We start from the raw sequence: 18,967 nt of genomic DNA on the forward strand, positions 1-18,967 counted from the left end.
CTCTGCCTTAAATATATCCAATGATTTGGCCTCCACAATTGTCTGTGGCAATAAATTCCACAGATTCACCACTCTGGCGAAAGCAATTCCTCCTCATCACCATTCTAAAAGGATGCCCCTCTATTCTGAGGCTGCATCATCTGGTCTTAGACTGTCCCAGCAAAGGAAAATCTTCTCCACATCCACTTTGAAAGGCTTCAATGAGGTCTTCTGAATTTCAGTGAGTAGAGGTACAGAGCCATCAAATGCATCTCATAAGACAAGCCTTTCAATCCTGAAATCATTTTTGCAAACCTCCTTTGAACCCTCTCCAATGTCAACACATCTTTTCTGAGATAAAGGTCTCAAAACTGCTCACAATACTCCAATTGAAACCTCACCAATGCTTTATAAAGCCTCAACATTACATCCTTGCTTTTATATTTTAGTCGTCTTGAAATGAATGTTAACATTGCATTTACTTCGCTCACTCACTTTTTTATTATTGTCATTTTGACCATAACGGCTGGTACAGTACACAATAAAAACGAGACAATGTTTTTCAGGACCATGGTGTTACATGAAACAATACAAAAACTACACCGAACTACGTAAAACAACACAAAAACTACACTAGACTACAGACCTACCCAGGACTGCATGAAGTGCACAAAACAGTGCAGGCCTTACAATAAATAATAAACAAGACTATAGGCACAGTAGAGGGCAGTAAGCTGGTATCAGTCCAGACTCTGGGTATTGAGGAGTCTGATGGCTTAGGGGAAGAAACTGTTACATAGTCTGATTGTGAGAGCCTGAATGCTTCAGTGCCTTTTCCCAGATGACAGGAGGTTGAAGAGTTTGTATGAGGTGTGCGTGGGGTCCTTCATAATGCTGTTTGCTTTGCAGATGCAGCGTATGGTGTGATGATCTTCTCAGTTAACCTCACTATCCGCTGCAGGGTCTTGCGATCTGAGATGGTGCAATTTCCGAACCAGGCAGTGATGCAGCTGCTCAGGATGCTCTCAATACAACCCCTGTAGAATGTGATGAGGATGGGGGGGGGGGGGGGGTTGGGAGATGGACTTTCCTCAGCCTTCGCAGAAAGCAGAGATGCTGCTGGGCTTTCTTTGCTATGGAGCTGGTGCTGAGGGACCAGGTGAGATTCTCCGCCAGGTGAACAACAAGAAATTTGGTGCCATTAATGATCTCTACCGAGGAGCTGTCGATGTTCAGTGGAGAGTGGTCACTCCGTGCCCTCCTGAAGTCAACAATAATTTGTTTTGTTCACATTCAGAGATTTACCTTCCTCACCACTGACTCAACCTGCAAATTAGCCTTTGGGCAACCCTACATGAGGACTCCCAAGTCCCTTTGCACCTTGGATTTTTGAATTTTCCCTCCATTTAGAAAATAGTCTATGTTTTTATTTCCTCTACTAAAGTGCATGACCATACACTTCTTGACACTAGAGTCCATCTGCCATTTCTTTGCTCATTTGACAAATCTGCCCAAGTCCTTCTGCAGCCTCTCTACTTCCTCAAAACTACCTGCCCCTCTTTGTATTGTCTGCAAACTTGGCCACAAAGCCATTAATTCCATCATCCAAATCATTGACATATAACGTAAAAAGAAACGGTCCCAACACAAACCCCAATGGAAACAGAAAAGGCTTCCTTTATTCCCGCTATTTGCCTCCTGCCAATCAGCCAATGCTTTATTCATGCCAGTATCTTTCCTGCAATACCATAGGCTCTTAACTTGTTAAGCAGCCTCATGTGTGGCACGTTGTCAAAGGCCTTCTGAAAATACTAGTATACCAGATCTACCAACTCTCCTTTGTCTCTCCTTCTTGCTTTTTCTTCAAAGAATTCCAACAGGTTTGTCAGGCAAGCTTTCCCCTTAAGGAAACCATGCTGACTACAGCCTATTTTATTATGTGCCTCCAAGTACCTCAAAACATTCAGAATGTTTTATGATAAGGTCCCAAATTTATAGAATTTGGATAATATATTGGGGGAGTTGCAATAAACAGGACCTTTTTCTTGACTGCAGTTAGTGATCAGTAGGACACTCAGAGCTTGGGACCCAGCAGTTTTCAATATACCACAGTGACGTGGATGAAGGAATTAAATATAACACCTTTACTTGCAAATTTAAAAGGGCAGGGCTGTATGCATTGTAAGGAAAATGCAAGAAGCTCCAATGTGCTTTAAACAAATTTGACAACTGCGTAAATACATAGCAGATACAGTGCAGTGTGGCTCTTTTTGTGGTTATCCATTTTGGCTCTAAAAACATCGTTAGATTACTATCTGAATGGTGTGAGATTGGGAGGGGTGCAACAAGATCATACACTAATCACTAAAATCAAGCGTATAAACAGTCTTCTTACTTCTTGCAGCACCTGAATGCTTGGTCTTTTTTGCAAAAAAAGATCTAAGTACAGGAACATGGATTACCCTTGTTGGCAGTGTACAATATCTTGATGAGGTCCATTAAGGAGCTTTGTGTGCTGTTATGCTGTTTTTGTGAGGAAGGATTTTTTGTGTGTGTGTGGGGGGGGGGGGTATAGAAGAACAATAAAGTTTATTGGCCTGATTCTCATCTTGGTTGATGTTTTAAGAGAGATTGGGTCAACTGGGCCTCTATAATTACTGGATCACCGGAGTCTATAAGAATGAGAGATGACCTCGTAGAAACCCATAGAATTCTAACAAGAGGATGCTAATTCAGAGAAGCTAGGATCCAGAAAAGGAAATCACAGTCATAAGATACAGGCTACTCATATTTAAACCTCCTGAGGTCACGAGCAATTCCTTCACTCAGAGGTTGTGGATCATATGAATTTTGTACCACAAGAGATAATACAGGCTTCTTCAAGAACTTCCTCAAGAAAGAGGGCGCTTTGTTTCTTAATGTTAATGAGATCAAGAAATATGGAAAGAAAACAGCAACAGAGCACTGAAGTAAATGATTACCATATCCAATGGTACAGCAGGCTTGAAGGGCCAAATGGCTGATTCCTGCTCCTAAGTTATGTTTTAAATGTGATAAAATTTTCTACTCCACTACCTTCAGGCAATGCGTTCCAAACCCTAACTACAAATGGGTGAAAATTTCTTTTTCTAATCTCTTTACCAATCACCCTTTGTCTTTGTCCCTGCTTGTTGGCCTCTCTCCTTCAGGAAATTGTTTCTTCCTGTTCAGACTTCTTACGGCTTTGCACACCTCAATTATATCTCCCATCAGTCCCCTTGGTTCCAAAGAAAACAACCCCAGTCTAGACAGCCTCTCTGAAAAACTAAAGTTGTCAAAATTCAGCAATGCCCAATCAGTTGCACCCATGGAAAACCTTGTCCCACTTTCTCTGTTTGGAGCATCCATCGGCAAGTATCTTCTATATGTTAACTTCAACGGATTTTAATTGCTATTTCTAAGGATGTTATAGGGCCTCTACCTCTAGGTTCACTGGGTGCTGCTGGACATAGTTCTAACTCTTCTCAAAATAATTTTTAAAGAACACTTTTCAAAGGAGATAGTCTAGGTACTTAGTAAACAACCATTTTCTGTTATGTTAATCTGAAACAGCAGACAATATATTCTCCATTGGCAATCAGTTACTGGTAAGTACTCCACCCGTTTCCTTTTCCTCTCAGTGACTCACTCTAAAACTTGGGGTACATTAGAGTTCATATTATATCTCAGCAACTGTGAGAAAGAACTATTAGATTTGTCCTTACTCTGTCATAATAATGACTGTCCAGAGCAGTAACTGTTAGCAACCACTTTGTAGATTGATTAACAGTAAACTATTGTTAATTTACTATGGTATGACACAGGGGATTCATAAACAAGTAATCATCAAGTGGAGTTAGCTTGTAGTGGTGTGCTACACGCAGCGCTAAAATTACGACACGGAGTCGGTAACTGCAGTCGAAGGAAAAAACTTTATTCGAAATCTTCAGCCTCACTTTTAAGCCTCCCTCAACCTGCCCCCCATGGCGCAGAGGCTCCAAAGCTCCATAGGCTCGCAAACCCCCATAGGCTATCTAATTGTGAGTCGGTTCGGATGTGCCAGGAAATGGGTCGCCACATAACCCCCCCCCCAGAACCGGCGATACACCCCCCAATGTCCACAGTCTGGGCCAGAACCTGCTTGGGAGGTCGGCCTCTGCGCCGAGGTGCCGGAAACTCGGCCGGTTGCGCCAGGTCCACATGGGCCGGTTTGAGGCGGTCCACCGTGAAAACCTCCTCTTTCCCCCCAACGTCCAGCACGAACGTGGACCCATTGTTCCGGAGCACCATAAACGGCCCCTCGTATGGCAGCTGCAGCGGTGGCCGATGCCCGTCCCTTCGTACAAACACAAACTTACAGTTCTGTAGGTCTTTGGGTACGCAGGTCGGGTGCCGCCCGTGCTGTGAAGTGGGTATGGGGGCCAGGTTACTGAGCTTCTCGCGTAGTCTGCCCAGGACTGCTGCGGGATCTTCCTCTTGCCCCCTTGGGGCTGGTAGGAACTCCCCGGGGACGACCAGGGGCGCGCCGTATACCAACTCGGCCGACGAGGCGTGCAGGTCATCCTTGGGCGCTGTGCGGATGCCGAGTAGGACCCAGGGAAGCTCGTCCGCCCAGTTGGCTCCTCGCAGGCGGGCCATGAGGGCCGACTTCAGGTGACGGTGGAAACGCTCCACTAGCCCGTTCGACTGTGGGTGGTAGGCAGTGGTGTGGTGCAGCTGAGTCCCCAAAAGGCTGGCCATAGCTGACCACAGGCTGGAGGTGAACTGGGCGCCTCTGTCGGAGGTAATGTGGGCTGGTACACCAAAGCGAGATATCCAGGTGGCGATCAGGGCTCGGGCGCAAGATTCGGAGGTGGTGTCGGTGAGTGGGACCGCCTCTGGCCATCTTGTGAACCGGTCCACGATAGTCAGGAGGCAGGAGGCAGGGGGCCCACGATATCCACATGAATGTGGTCGAAACGCCGGTGGGCGGGATGGAACTGGTGCGGTGGGGCTTTGGTGTGCCGCTGCACCTTGGCCGTCTGGCAGTGCATGCATGTTTTGGCCCATTCACTGACCTGTTTGCGGAGTCCGTGCCAAACGAACCTGCTGGAAACCATCCGGACAGTTGTCCGGATGGAGGGATGCACCAAGTTATGAATGGAGTCGAAAACGCGGCGCCGCCAGGCTGTCGGGATGACGGGGCGGGGCTGGCCGGTGGCGACGTCACAGAGTAGGGTCCTCTCACCCGGGCCCATGGGGAGGTCCTGGAGCTGCAAACCGGAGACTGCGGTTCTGTAACTCGGAATCTCCTCATCCGCCTGCTGCGCCTCTGCCAGTGCCTCAAAGTCTACCCCTTGGGAAAGGGCATGAACGGTAGGGCGAGAGAGCGCATCAGCCACGACATTGTCCTTACCCGAGACGTGCCGGACATCCGTCGTGTATTCAGAGATGTAGGACAGGTGGCGTTGCTGGCAGGACGACCAGGGGTCGGACGCTTTCGTAAACGCAAAGGTAAGTGGTTTGTGGTCCGTGAACGCGGCGAAGGGCCGACCTTCTAGGAAGTACCTGAAATGCCGGATTGCCAGGTAGAGCGCCAACAGTTCCCGGTCGAAAGCACTGTATTTAAGCTCGGGTGGTCGCAGGTGTTTGCTGAAAAACGCCAGGGGTTGCCAGCGACCTGCGATGAGTTGCTCCAGCACCCCACCGACTGTCGTGTTTGATGCGTCCACTGTGAGGGCGGTAGGGGCGTCCATTCTGGGATGTACTAGCATTGCGGCGTCCGCCAAAGCTTCCTTTGTTTGAACGAAAGCAGTGGCGGACTCCTCGTCCCAGGTAATGTCCTTGCTCGGACCCGACATCAGGGCGAACAGGGGGCGCATGATCCGGGCAGCTGAAGGGAGGAAGTGGTGGTAGAAATTGACCATACCTACGAATTCCAGAAGGCCTTTGATCGTGGTGGGTCGGGGAAAGAGGCGGACCGCATCTACCTTAGCGGGCAGAGGGGCTGCCCCATCTTTAGTAATCCTGTGGCCCAGGAAGTCAATGGTATCGAGTCCGAACTGGCATTTGGCGGGGTTGATTGTAAGACCGTACTCACTCAGTCGGGCGCAGAGTTGACGGAGGTGGGACAGATGCTCCTGACGACTGCTGCTGGCTATGAGGATGTCATCCAAATAGATGAACGCGAAGTCCAGGTCCCGTCCCACCGCGTCCATTAACCGCTGGAACGTCTGTGCGGCATTCTTCAGGCCGAACGGCATGCGGAGGAACTCGAAAAGGCCAAACAGGGTGATGAGAGCCGTTTTGGGGACGTCGTCAGGATGCATCGGGATTTGATGGTACCCTCGGACGAGGTCTACCTTGGAGAAGATCCGTGCGCCGTGCAGGTTTGCTGCAAAGTCCTGAATGTGCGGCACAGGGTAGCGGTCCGGTGTGGTAGCCTCGTTCAGCCTGCGGTAGTCGCCGCACGGTCTCCAGCCCCCCGTCGCTTTGGGCACCATGTGCAGGGGGGAGGCCCATGGGCTGTCGGACCGCCAGATGATCCCCAATTCCTCCATCCTCTGGAACTCCTCCTTCGCCAGTTGGAGCTTGTCCGGGGGAAGCCGCCGAGCGCGGGCATGGAGGGGTGGTCCCTGGGTCGGGATGTGGTGCTGTACGCCGTGCCTGGGCATGGCCGCTGTGAACTGCGGTGCCAGAACCGATGGGAAATCCGCCAGGACCCTGGTGAAGTCGTTGTCGGACAGCATGATGGAGCCGAGGTGAGGGGCTGGCAACTGGGCTGCACCCAGGGAGAACGTCTGAAAGGTCTCGGCGTGTACCAGTCTCTTCCTGGGCAGGTCGACCAGTAGGCTGTGAGCCCGCAAAAAATCCGCACCCAGAAGCGGTTGGGCTACGGCGGTCAGTGTGAAGTCCCACGTGAACTGGCTGGAGCCGAACTGTAGCTGCACCTGACGGGTGCCATAGGTCCTTACTGTGCTGCCATTCACGGCCCTCAGGGGGGGACCCGGTGCCCTGCTGCGGGTGTCGTAACTCGTTGGAGGTAAAACGCTGATCTCAGCCCCAGTATCGACCAAAAACCGGCGTCCCGACCTTCTATCCCACATATACAGGAGGCTATCCCGATGGCCAGCCGCCGTAGCCATCAGCGGCGGCTGGCCCTGGCGTTTCCCGGGAACTTGCAGGGCGGGCGACAACGGCGGGCTTCTGCGCCCCACCGCTGGTGGTAGAAGCACCAGTGTTCATTGGGCCGGGGGTTGGCGGGCTCTGCGGCCGGGCCTGGACTGGTTTGCTGCCGGGAGCGTGGCTGGGAGATCTGTGCGATGGACGCCCCGCTCACCTTTTTGGCATTCCACAGCAAGTCCGCCCGGGCTGCCACCTTCCGGGGGTAACTGAAATCCGCGTCGGACAGCAGCAGGCGTATGTCCTCGGGCAGCTGCTCCAGGAATGCCTGCTCAAACATGAGGCAGGGTGTGTGTCCGTTGGCGAGAGACAACATCTCATTCATTAAAGCCGATGGAGGTCTGTCGCCCAAGCCATCCAGGTGCAGTAAACGGGCAGCCCGCTCGCGCCGTGAGAGTCCGAAAGTCCTGAGGAGCAGGGCTTTGAATTCCGTGTACTTGCCGTCTGGCGGGGGCGACTGTACGAACTCCGCGACCTGGGCCGCTGTGTCCTGGTCGAGGGAGCTCACCACGTAGTAGTAGCGGGTGTCTTCTGAGGTGATCTGGCGAACGTGGAATTGGGCTTCGGCTTGCTGGAGGTTTGGGCGCTGTGTCCAGAAACCCGGCAGTTTCAACGAAACCGCATGAACAGAGGCGGCGTCGGTCATTTCTGGTCCAAAAATCGTTTGGACCGTCGGGGTCACCAATTGTAGCGGTGTGCTACACGCAGCGCTAAAATTACGACACGGAGTCGGTAACTGCAGTCGAAGGAAAAAACTTTATTCGAAATCTTCAGCCTCACTTTTAAGCCTCCCTCAACCTGCCCCCATGGCGCAGAGGCTCCAAAGCTCTGTGCTCGCAAACCCCCGTAGGCTATCTAATTGTGAGTCGGTTCGGATGTGCCAGGAAATGGGTCGCCACAAGCTCATATTTTAATGTCACATTTTGTGAAATTTATATACATTTTTATGTTCACAACTAACAATGAGAACTATTTATGTTTGTGGTTATTACACCTCCAAGCTTATACTCGTCCTAAATAATAACAAAAGCTTGCACTTCTGTAGTTTTTAAAATATGATAAAACATTACAAGGCATGCATAGGAGCACTAAAATTTGATAAAGTAAGGAAATGTTTCCAGCTTTATTTACAACATAGGAGGAGGCCATCTGGGCCCTCAAGTGTAAGTTGATTCATGAGGCAAGTTCATGCTCTTTCTGTATATTCTCTATATTGCATCAATAAACCACAGATTCTACCACTCACTTATACACTAGGGCCACTTTAGGTTGGTCCATTAACTCCTTAGTAATGTGGGAGGTAGCCAGAGCAGCCAAAGGAATCTTCATACGGTTATGGGGAGGACATCTCCACACGGTCAGCACCAAGGTTGGGATTTAATCCAGACTTTACAGTTAGGATCAGAGGAAAGGGTGAGCAACTTTAAATTCCTGTATGTTACTATTTCAGAGGACCTGTCCTAGGCCCAACACCTGAGTACGATTACAAAGAAAGAACAGCAGGGCCTCTAGTTTCTTAGCAGTTTGTAGAGATTCAGCAAGACATCTAAAACTTTGACAAACTTCTACAGATGTGGAGTGGAGAGTAAATTGTCTGGCTGCATCACAGTCTAGTACAAAAACTCTAATACCATTTAATGGAAAATCCTACAAAATGTAGTGGATATGGCCCAGTCCATCTCAGGAAAATCCCTCCCCACCATTGAGCACATCTACATGAAACACTGTCACAGTAAAGCAGCATCCATCATCAGGAACCAACAGCACCCTGGATATGCTCTCTTCCCCCTACTGCCATCAGGAAGAAGGTACAAGAGCCTCAGGACTTGCACCACTAGGTTCAGGAACAGTTACTAACCCTCAACCATCAGGCTCTTGAACAAAAGGGGATAACTTCACTTGCCCCCAACTTTGAAATGTTCCCACAACCTATGGGCTCACTTTCAAGGACTCTTTATCTTATGTTCTCAATATTCATTGCTTATTTATTTATATTATTGTTTCTTTTTGCACTTGCAGTTTGTTGTCTCCTGCTCTCTGGTTGATCGCCCCAGTTGGGCAGTCTTTCATTGATTCTGTTACATTCACTATTCTATGGCTTTGTTGAGTATGTCCAGAAAAAAATGAATCTCCCATATGTACTCTTGATGATAAAATTTATTTTCGACTTTGAGATGTTTAAATGTTGTGTTCCTGTTGAATGGGGAGCAATGAAACTCTGAGGATGAGTTGTACTTGGTGCAAGTTACCCCATGGCTGCAAAGTAATCAATTGCACTGAACACCTATATTTGGGACTACAGCCAGATTGATCAGATCTACATCCTTACCCAGGTAGTAAAGCTTAACCAGCAGTCCTTAAAATGTTCATTAGAGCTGAGCAATGGATAAGTTTCTTACATTTTATTGTCTGCCACACCAAGCCAGAAGGGAAGGTGCTCCTTTTGTAGCTCCTTGTAGAAACCAATCACTACCAGACTGCACTGCACTCCAGAGCCCCACCTTATCCATCCCCAATCTACCACAGATTTTTTAAAAATAGAAAGTAATCTGGTGCTTACACAATATAATCACAGTAACCAGGTGACAAAAGAAAAACAAGTTATAATTGTAGGTATTTATAACCAGAACATGTTATATATGAAAATTGGTTTTTGAGTAAGAGTAAACAGATTTGTGGCTGGGACAGCATAGATGTATAATTTCAGAAGTGGACATCCATGAGATGTTGTGGACTGATAGCAACAGCAAAACTATATTCTGTGACAATCCATAACTTCAGAGCTTTGTTCTACCTTACTCTATCACTACCAAAACTGCTATGGAGCATGCCAAGTGCAGTATTAGAGATGGGTATCAATGAAATACCCACATGATGATGCCATAATGTGTGCATTAAACAGCAAAGGAACTAACAGTCTCACAACCAATGGATCACATTAAAGTTCTTCTACAGTACTGTTACATCCAGCTGTGAATGGCAGTGAATCAATTAAAGAGCTAACAGAAAGAAGTGACACTAAGAATATATTTATCTGCATTTGCGACTGACATTTAAGAATATACCGAAGCTTTTGTAATCATCCTCAGCCAGCAGTGCCAGGTGCATAAACCATTTAAGTCTCCTTATGCGGTGCCCACCATCATAGGAAGCAACTCAACACTTTTTTTCAGGGCAACTTGGGTTGTTCCTTTTAGAACCAAATAGGGTAGGAAGAAATTTAATTGAGGTGTGTACAATAATGAAGACCTTATAAAGAGTAAACAGTGACAAAGACAGAAACTCTGAACATACTAATAAAGCATTTGGACTTACACGGAAATAATGGGCCAAATGACCTACTGCATGTCCTAACTTTTCTTTGATCCATAAAGTGGTTAACTTTTTGGAATTATTTCTTTGTTTGCTCTGTTGACCCATAACTTCACAATGCTGTTTCAACATACCCCAAACAATTCAGTTTTTTACAGAATTGAATTCATTTCGCAATTAATCTGCATCCTGCTGATTTCTTCCGACCTAGTGCTAAAAAATTTCAACTATCTGACAGTCTGCAAACTACGCTAGCCAAAATCTAACCTCCAAATGACCAGACATCCCTTTGACAACAAATAACTTTATGGCCTGTGAAAACTACTGTGCTTCTACAGGGTTGAAATAGATAACGGAATAACACTGCAGTTGTCATAAAACACAATTTTAACACTCACCTCTAAGAAAAACAATGAGTAAATCCTCATGTTATAAGGAATACAGACAGAAACCCAATCTAGGCATATTTTATGAAGGATTTAGGAATACAGCTACATAAGACATGCTCCACAGTGTTTATTAATAGTAGAACATAAACTAAGTTAATACAGTAGAACTACTGGAGAACAAAGTGACTTAACATAGTCTCTGGCAACCAGTTTTACAATTCTATATTATTGTGTTAATTACATAAACTTGGCACACAACAACTCTGACTGCATCTTCCAACTGTTCAGCAGTGACCACACATCTTTGACGTGAAATTTTATATTCAAGAAAGTAAGGTCTCGTAAATAGAACACAAATAAAAAGAACCAACAGGAAGCTGGGATTCCTTCAGCACTTACAGTTTACGTTTAAAATGGCTAGCCACACAACATAAATAAATAGCTGAACTCTCTATTCATCACAGTAAACTCTATTCAATGGTGATTTAACTGTTTTAGCTACTTTAATGCATTGCATGGGGCCCTGTTATTTAAATTACGTTGTATCTATCTTTATTGGTGCCATATATTCCAGTTATGTCCAGTTGTTGCATTTTATTCTTCAGGACTTTTGAATGCAAGGAGAGAACTTCTGCAATACTCCTAATTCACAATAGCACTGAACATTGCCTCAAGATTCAGGGGAGAAGATTTAGTACGGAGATGAGGAGAAACTGTTTTTCCCAGAGAGTGGTGAATCTGTGGAATTCTCTGCAAGGGAAGCAGTTGAGGCTTCTTCACTAAATATATTTAAGATACAGTTAGATATATTTTTACATGGTAAGGGAATTAAGGGTTATGGGGAAAGGCAGGTAGATGGAGCTGAGTTTACAGACAGATCAGCAATGATCTTATTGAATGGCAGGGCAGGCTCAATGGGTTGGATGGCCCACACCTGCTCCTATTTCTTATGTTCTTATGCAGACAATTACCTCAAGCGTAAAGCCAAAGTTACACAGGAATGGCTTAAAAACAACAACGTTAATGTCCTGGAGTGGCCAAGTCACAGTCCAGACCTCAATCCAAATGAGAATTTGTGGCTGGATTTGAAAAGGGCTGTTCACTCATGATCCCCATGCAATCTAATAGAGCTTGAGCAGTTTTGTAAAGAAGAATGGGGGAAAAATTGCAGTGTCCAGATAGAGACCTATCCACACAGACTCAAGGCTGTAATTGCTGCCAAATACTGAATTGAAGGGGGTGAATTTTGTGTTTTATTTTTGTAATTAATTTAGATCACTTTGTAGAGATCTGCCTTCACTTTGACACAAAAGTCTTTTTCTGTTGATCAGTGTCAAAAAAGCCAAATTAAATCCACTTTGATTTAATGTTGTAAAACAATAAAACATAAACACTTCCGGGGCAGGTGGGGGGGGGGGGGAATACTTTTTATAGGCACTGTATATGATGCTATGATTCTGCTGCAAGTAAGTTTTTCATTGCACTTGACAATAACCGTGACTTTGAACTTGTCAATGTGGCAATGAAGCTCAAAATAAGTGAAGTCATACCTCTTCTGTAAGAATTATATGACAATTTAACTTTAATCACCATGATAGTTTGAAGCTACGGACAAACTATTTCAGAAGTAACATGTCACAGGATTAGTTAACATGTTGTCTTTGAATATATTTCTATTTAACAGGGTTGGCAGAGAAACATAGTTTCCTAAAATGTATCTGGCCACTAAACTAAGTCACTGTGCATTGGTGGCTAAATGATATTTTCTAATACTCATGGGAATTGGTTGGGTTGGAGACTCACAATGTAGATTATGGGTAGTATTGTTTTCAGAAGATCCTTTTCAAACTGTTCCCTAAAAGAACAATATAGTAAGGCTGAACAATCAAGATTTAGAAAGGGATAAGTATTTTGAAGCTTTATGTGAGAATTTGTCCATGTTCAAGAAAAATTTTAATCAAGACAAAAAATTAGGTGTACTAAAACAAATTGTACATGATTTGTAGGATGTCCAAACTTCCTTTCTTTCTATGCATGCATATGCTCGTGCATAAGACTCTCACCTGATTGACATGTGGGATGATGTCACAGTCTTCCTTCAGCTGTTCTAAATGAGAAATGAGGAAATTGCTCACTCCTATGGATCGACATATCCCTACAAAAAGCAATGTGAGAGACAACAATGCCAGATACTAAGTTACACATCAGAGGATATCCTGAATTTAGAATACTTCTCAGGATGACAAAGGAGTAGAGGCACAAGTGGTTGGATAAAACAAATGTTCACAGAAGACCAGGAACTCCATTATTGAAAGCTTGAACTAGATAACATATCTTACATGTCTGTTCCATCAAACCTTATAAGGAAAGAGTTTTCTAATGCTCACATACTGCAATTCCCTACTGAATAAGAGCTTCAAGTCGAGTGCTGGGAAAATCTAATGAGGCATAAGTGAAAAAACAATTAGAAATGCGTCAGCATCAAAAGGAGGAAACTGTGTGGAGCTGCTTGCCAAATTTGTAGGCAACTGTAACGTATAAGAGGGTCACAGGCAAGGACATAGTTCTCAACAAGGACTATTCTGTTGTCTTTATGATGGTATGATTTAAGGAGAATTAAATGCAATAACCTCTTAATAATACATGTACTGATTAATGATTTAAAAGTATACACAATATTACTTTTAGTACTAATCTAGAGTAATGGGTCCAAAGTTACACGTTATTCCAACAATTTGTTACAAAAACTATTTTGCTGATGCTAATGAATGGTTATATTGCAATGGTTAATTTTAAAAGAATACGATTTGAGAATGCAATTATATCAGTAGTATCAACAAATAACAGATAACAAGTTAAAAAGGCTGTTTCTTCTTAAGGAGCAAAATAAACCACAAACACGAGGAAATCTGCAGATGCTGGAAATTCAAACAATAACACGCACAAAATGCTAGTGGAACACAGCAGGCCAGGCAGCATCTATAGGAGAAGTACTGTCAATGTTTTGGGCCAAGACCCTTTGTCAGGACGCTTTGTCGAAGGTCGTCCTGATGAAGGGTCTCGGCCCGAAACATCAAAAATAAACCACATTATGTTTGTGCATTCAGTAAAATAGCAATTGAGAAAATCTCAGTCTCTAGCATAGATATGTTCAGGAAACTTTGATGTTTCTACTGAAAAACCTAAAGCTGCTACTGAGAGGTAGCTTGAGGTTTTGCATCTCATGCACAATTTACTTGGCAGAAGTACAATGTAAATGTTAATATACTGATTGAACACTGAATACAATTTACTGGTCAACATTAAAAATCATTTTGAAAATTCCTAATGCTTGAAGTGGTGTTCTTAGCAAAGCTTAGTTTAAAATCTTATCTAGTAAGGTGGTACATAATTAACACTGTAAATCTTAAATTAAAAGGGGAAACACACTGTCAGTATCCTAAAGTGAGAAACAAATTAATGTTTCAGACCTATTGGTGATTTTCATTCAAACCATTAACCTATTTCTCACCTTGAGATCAAACTGACCTGCTGGGTATTGTTACCACTTTCCAGTTTAAAATAAACAATAGATTTTGAATCACTGCATAATCATATTATATAGCATTCGTGTACTTATCTTTCTTCATCCATGTTAGTATTTAGTTTGGTTGCATTTTGGAATAACCTGGACAGTCAGTGGTTCTGACTTCTGTCCACATTGCTCTGCTTTCCAGAATAAAAGTTTTCTTTAATTGAAAACCAGTATGTTGGAATTTTTAGTGGCCCTATAAGTAACATTTCATCTGCAAGTCTTTCGGGGTCACCCATCGTATCTGGTGTTCCTGGTATGGCCTCCTCTACATCAATGCGATCTAACACAGACTGGGGAACCGCTTTGCTGAATACTTTTACTCTGCCGCAAAAGGAAGAACGTTCCAGTGACTGCCCATTTCAATTCTGACATGTTTGTCTACGGCCCCCTCTACTGCCACGAATAAATACCCCATCACCCAGGACATGCCCCTTTCTCATTGTTACAGTCAGGAAGGGCACATAGAAGTTTGAAGGCACACACTCAGCAATTCAAGAACAACTTCTTCCCCTCTGCAGTGCGACTTCTGAATGGACATTGAACCCATGAACACTACCTCACTTTTTAAAAATATATTATTTCTGTTTTGCACTATTTTTACTCTAACTATTTAATATACACATATATAATTACTGCCTTAGATGATCTCAGCAATGAGATCAACATGCACGAAACAGTGCACCCTAATGCCTTCACCATCATTTTAGGAGATTTTAACCAGGCCAATCTAAAAAAAATCACTAAGCAATTACCACCAACAGATCACTTGCAATACCAGAGGAAACCCCACACTGGACCATTGCTGCACCACCATCGAGAATGCCTACCAGGCTATTCCACGCCCTCACTTCAGGAAGTCTGATCACCTGGCTGGACATCTACTCCCTGAGTATTGGCAGAGACTGAAGACCACAGCACCAAGGTGGTATGGACAAAGGAAGCACAGGACCACCTACAGGACTGCTTTGAATCGGTGGACTTAACTGTTTTCAGGGATTCATCTTTGAACCTGGGTGAGTTGTTAACGACTTCATTAAAACCTGTGTGGATGAGTGTGTGCATGCAAAGCTTATGGTACATTCCCAAACCAAAGCCACGGATGAATCAGGAAGTACATCATCTGCTGAAGGCTAGATCTGTGGCATTCAAGTCTGGCGACCCAGGCCTGTACCAGAAAACCAGTTATGATTTACAGAGGGCTATTTCAAGGGCGAAGAGACAATTTCGAGCAAGGTTGAAAGTAGCATCTGACGCACGGCAACTCTGGCAGTGTTTGCAAGACATTACTTCCTACAAAGGGAAACCCCTTTAGCATGAATGGCAGCGATGTTACCAGATGAACTCAACACCTTCTATGCCCACTAAGAAAGGGAGAACACAACTACATTTGTGAAAATCCCTGCTGCACCTGATGACCCTGTGATCTCTGTCTCAGAGGCTGCTGTCAGGCTGTCTTTAAAGAGAGTGAACTTCCACAAGGCGGAAGGTCCCAATGGAGTACCAGGTAAAGCTCTAAAAACCTGTGCCAACCAACTAGCAGGAGTATTCAAGGACATTTTCAACCTCTCATTGCCACAGGTGGAAGTTCCCACTTGCTTCAAAAAGGCAACAATTATGCCAGTACCTAAGAAAAATAATGTGAGCTGTCTATCGCCCATTAGCACTCACATTGACAGTGATGAAATGCTTTGAAAGGTTGGTCATGGCTAGACTGAACTCCTGTCTCAGCAAGGACCTGGACCCATCATAATTTGCCTATCACCATAATAGGTCAATGGCAGACGCAATCTCAATGGCTCTCCACACAGCTTTAGACAATCTGGACAGCACAAACACCTATGTCAGGATGCTGTTCATCGACTATAACTCAGCATTTAATACCATCATTCCCACAATCCTGATTGAGAAGTTGCAGAACCTGGGCCTCTTTACCTCCCTCTGCAATTGGATCCTCGATTTCCTAACCAGAAGACCACAATCTGTGCCGATTGGTGGTAACATATCCTCCTTGCTGACGATCAACACTGGTGTGCTCAGCCCACTGCTCAATACTATGTACACACTGGATAGGCATAGCTCAAATACCATCTATAAATTTGCTGACAATACAACCATTATTGGTAGAATTTCAGGTGGTGTTGAGAGGACATACAGGAGTGAGATATGCCAACTAGTGGAATGGTGCTGCAGCAACAACCTGGCAATCACTATCTACACCTCGGACTTCAGCTACAACACAGAGTCTTGCCATCTTCAGAAGTTTTCTGATGACTCTGCCATAGTTGGATGCATCAGCAAGGGAGATGAGGCTGAGTACAGGGCGACAGTGGGAAACTTTGTCACATGGTGCGAGTAGAATCATCTGCAGCTTAATGTGAAAAAGACGAAGAAGCTGGTGAAGCTGAGGAGGGCTAAGGCACCGGTGACCCCTGTTTCCATCCAAGGGGTCAGTGTGGACATGGTGGAGGATTACAAATACCTGGGGATACGAATGGACAATAAAATGGACTGGTCAAAGAACACTGAGGCTGTCTACAAGAAGGGTCAGCGCCATCTCTATTTCCTGAAGAGACTGAGGTCCTTTAACATCTGCTGGATGATGCTGAGGATGTTCTACGAGGCTGTGGTGGCCAGTGCTATCATGTTTGCTGTTGTGTGCTGGGGCAGCAGGCTGAGGGTAGCAGACACCAACAGAATCAACAAACTTAATTCATAAGGCCAGTGATGTTGTGGGGGTGGAACTGGACTCTCTGACGGTGGTGTCTGAAAAGAGGATGCTGTCCAAATTGCATGCCATCTTGGACAATGACTCCCATGAGTACATTCAACCAGAGACTCATTCCACCGAGATGTAACACAGAGCGTCATAGGAAGTCATTCCTACCTGTGGCCATCAAATTTTACAACTCCTCCCTCGGAGTGTCAGACACCCTGTGCCAATAGGCTGGTCCTGGACTTATTTCCACTTGGCATGATTAACTTATTGTTTAATTATTTATGGTTTTATATTGCTATATTTCTTCACTATTCTTGGTTGGTGTGGCTGTAACAAAACCCAATTTCCCTTGGGATCAATAAAGTATATCTGTCTGTTAGTAAGATGAAAGAGCTGATCGCTGACTTCAGGAAGAGTAAGACGAAGAAACACATATCAATCCTCATAGATGGATCAGAAGTGGAGAGAGTGAGCAGTTTCAAATTCCTGGGACCTCTGAAGATCTAACCTGGTCCCAACATAACGATGTAGTTATAAAGAAGGCAAGACAGCAGCTATACTTCATTAGGAGTTTGAAGAGATTTGGTATGTCAACAAACACACCCAAAAACTTAAATAGTTGAATCATGGAGAGTATTCTGACGGGCTGCATCACTGCCTGGTTTAACCGGCAAAATGGAGCCAAACGTCAGCTTGTGCCCCATCCTGCAGGCTGCATACGATGAGCTTCGTGCACGCTGCCTTAAACATAGGCACTATGTTGTACTGTCTCATTATGCAACACAGCAGACATACTTTAGTCATTTAGCAAGCAGATGAAAAATAAATTTCTAGAAATTCAACACTAGATGACCTTTATGTAGCACATGTAGTGCAGTTTTATTGCAAGAAGAAATCAAAGGGTTAGTCATCCCTGGGATATTTTTGTTTCTAGTTTCCAAAGAGATCACTATGTGAAATATATCGTAAGTTTCTTCATTTGTAAAATGTATGTTTCAGCTGTAAGCTCAATCTTATCTTATGCAGTGCATCTGGGAGATTTATTGCTTTGTTTAATGTACTTGCGCATTGCTAATTTTTTTTAACAACCCTGTACTATTTCACCCCACTCTAAAAGGCTGAAATTGATTGTATGGCTTTGCTCCAAATCCCTCACTTCTTTTTCTCAGACATTTTTCTTTTAATAATTGTATACATTGGCAACTTTCTGTTTATTTTATGGAGAGACTGGGATTCCCTCTTCACTCTGTGGAAATTTAAATCAGCCTTTCATAAGTTCAGTCTCCCACTATTGTAATTTAAGCATCAGGAAAAAGCTACTGTGTTCCAAATTGAATGCAGAACAGTCATTTGGATTAAACTTAAGCAGTCAGATTTTTGAGTACTGGGAATTAAGGAAAAACTTGTATTCCTACACTGATGAAATCTAGTTTAAATAATATAAAGTACTTTTGTACTTTTTGGAGAGCTGTATTTGTTCTAATAATAGGGCATCTATTTGCAAACAGAAGGGTCCCATAATCAGTACCAAAATAATGAGCAGATAACCTAATTTTTAGTTTTTTGGCTAGGCTATAAATATTCACCAGGCCCCAATTCTAAATGCCAGAAGTTCCTTGAATGCTTCTTTTCCTCCTTGATGTGAGAGGAGGTTATGGTCGTGGAGAGATGTGTGCCAAGATAATCATTGAGAGATCATTAATGTGCCAATCTGAGAATATTATTGCACTGCATTAGTAAAGCTACTTTCATGGTTTAGAAAAAGCAAGGAATAGGACAACATTCCTATTCCAAATGTTTACATGATGTGTATTTTCC

The 18,967-nt window shown here is 44.3% G+C and overlaps 1 protein-coding gene across 12 annotated transcripts in view; it reads right to left on the reverse strand.

The window, feature by feature from the left end:
• zgc:110366 (uncharacterized protein LOC550476 homolog) overlaps window positions 1–18,967 on the reverse strand; it is a 147,142-nt gene that overhangs the window by 25,349 nt on the left and 102,826 nt on the right. For all 12 annotated transcript variants that reach the window (XR_009514795.1, XR_009514796.1, XR_009514798.1 and 9 more), the window contains one exon: window positions 12,923–13,014. Coding sequence is in view for 6 of the 12 variants with exons in the window: in XM_059984633.1 (XP_059840616.1) it covers window positions 12,923–13,014 (92 nt within the window). In the remaining 6 variants the exon portion in view is untranslated. The remainder of the gene's footprint in view (window positions 1–12,922; window positions 13,015–18,967) is intronic.

Source organism: Hypanus sabinus, chromosome 11, assembly GCF_030144855.1.
Source record: "Hypanus sabinus isolate sHypSab1 chromosome 11, sHypSab1.hap1, whole genome shotgun sequence".
Lineage (NCBI taxonomy): Eukaryota > Metazoa > Chordata > Chondrichthyes > Myliobatiformes > Dasyatidae > Hypanus > Hypanus sabinus.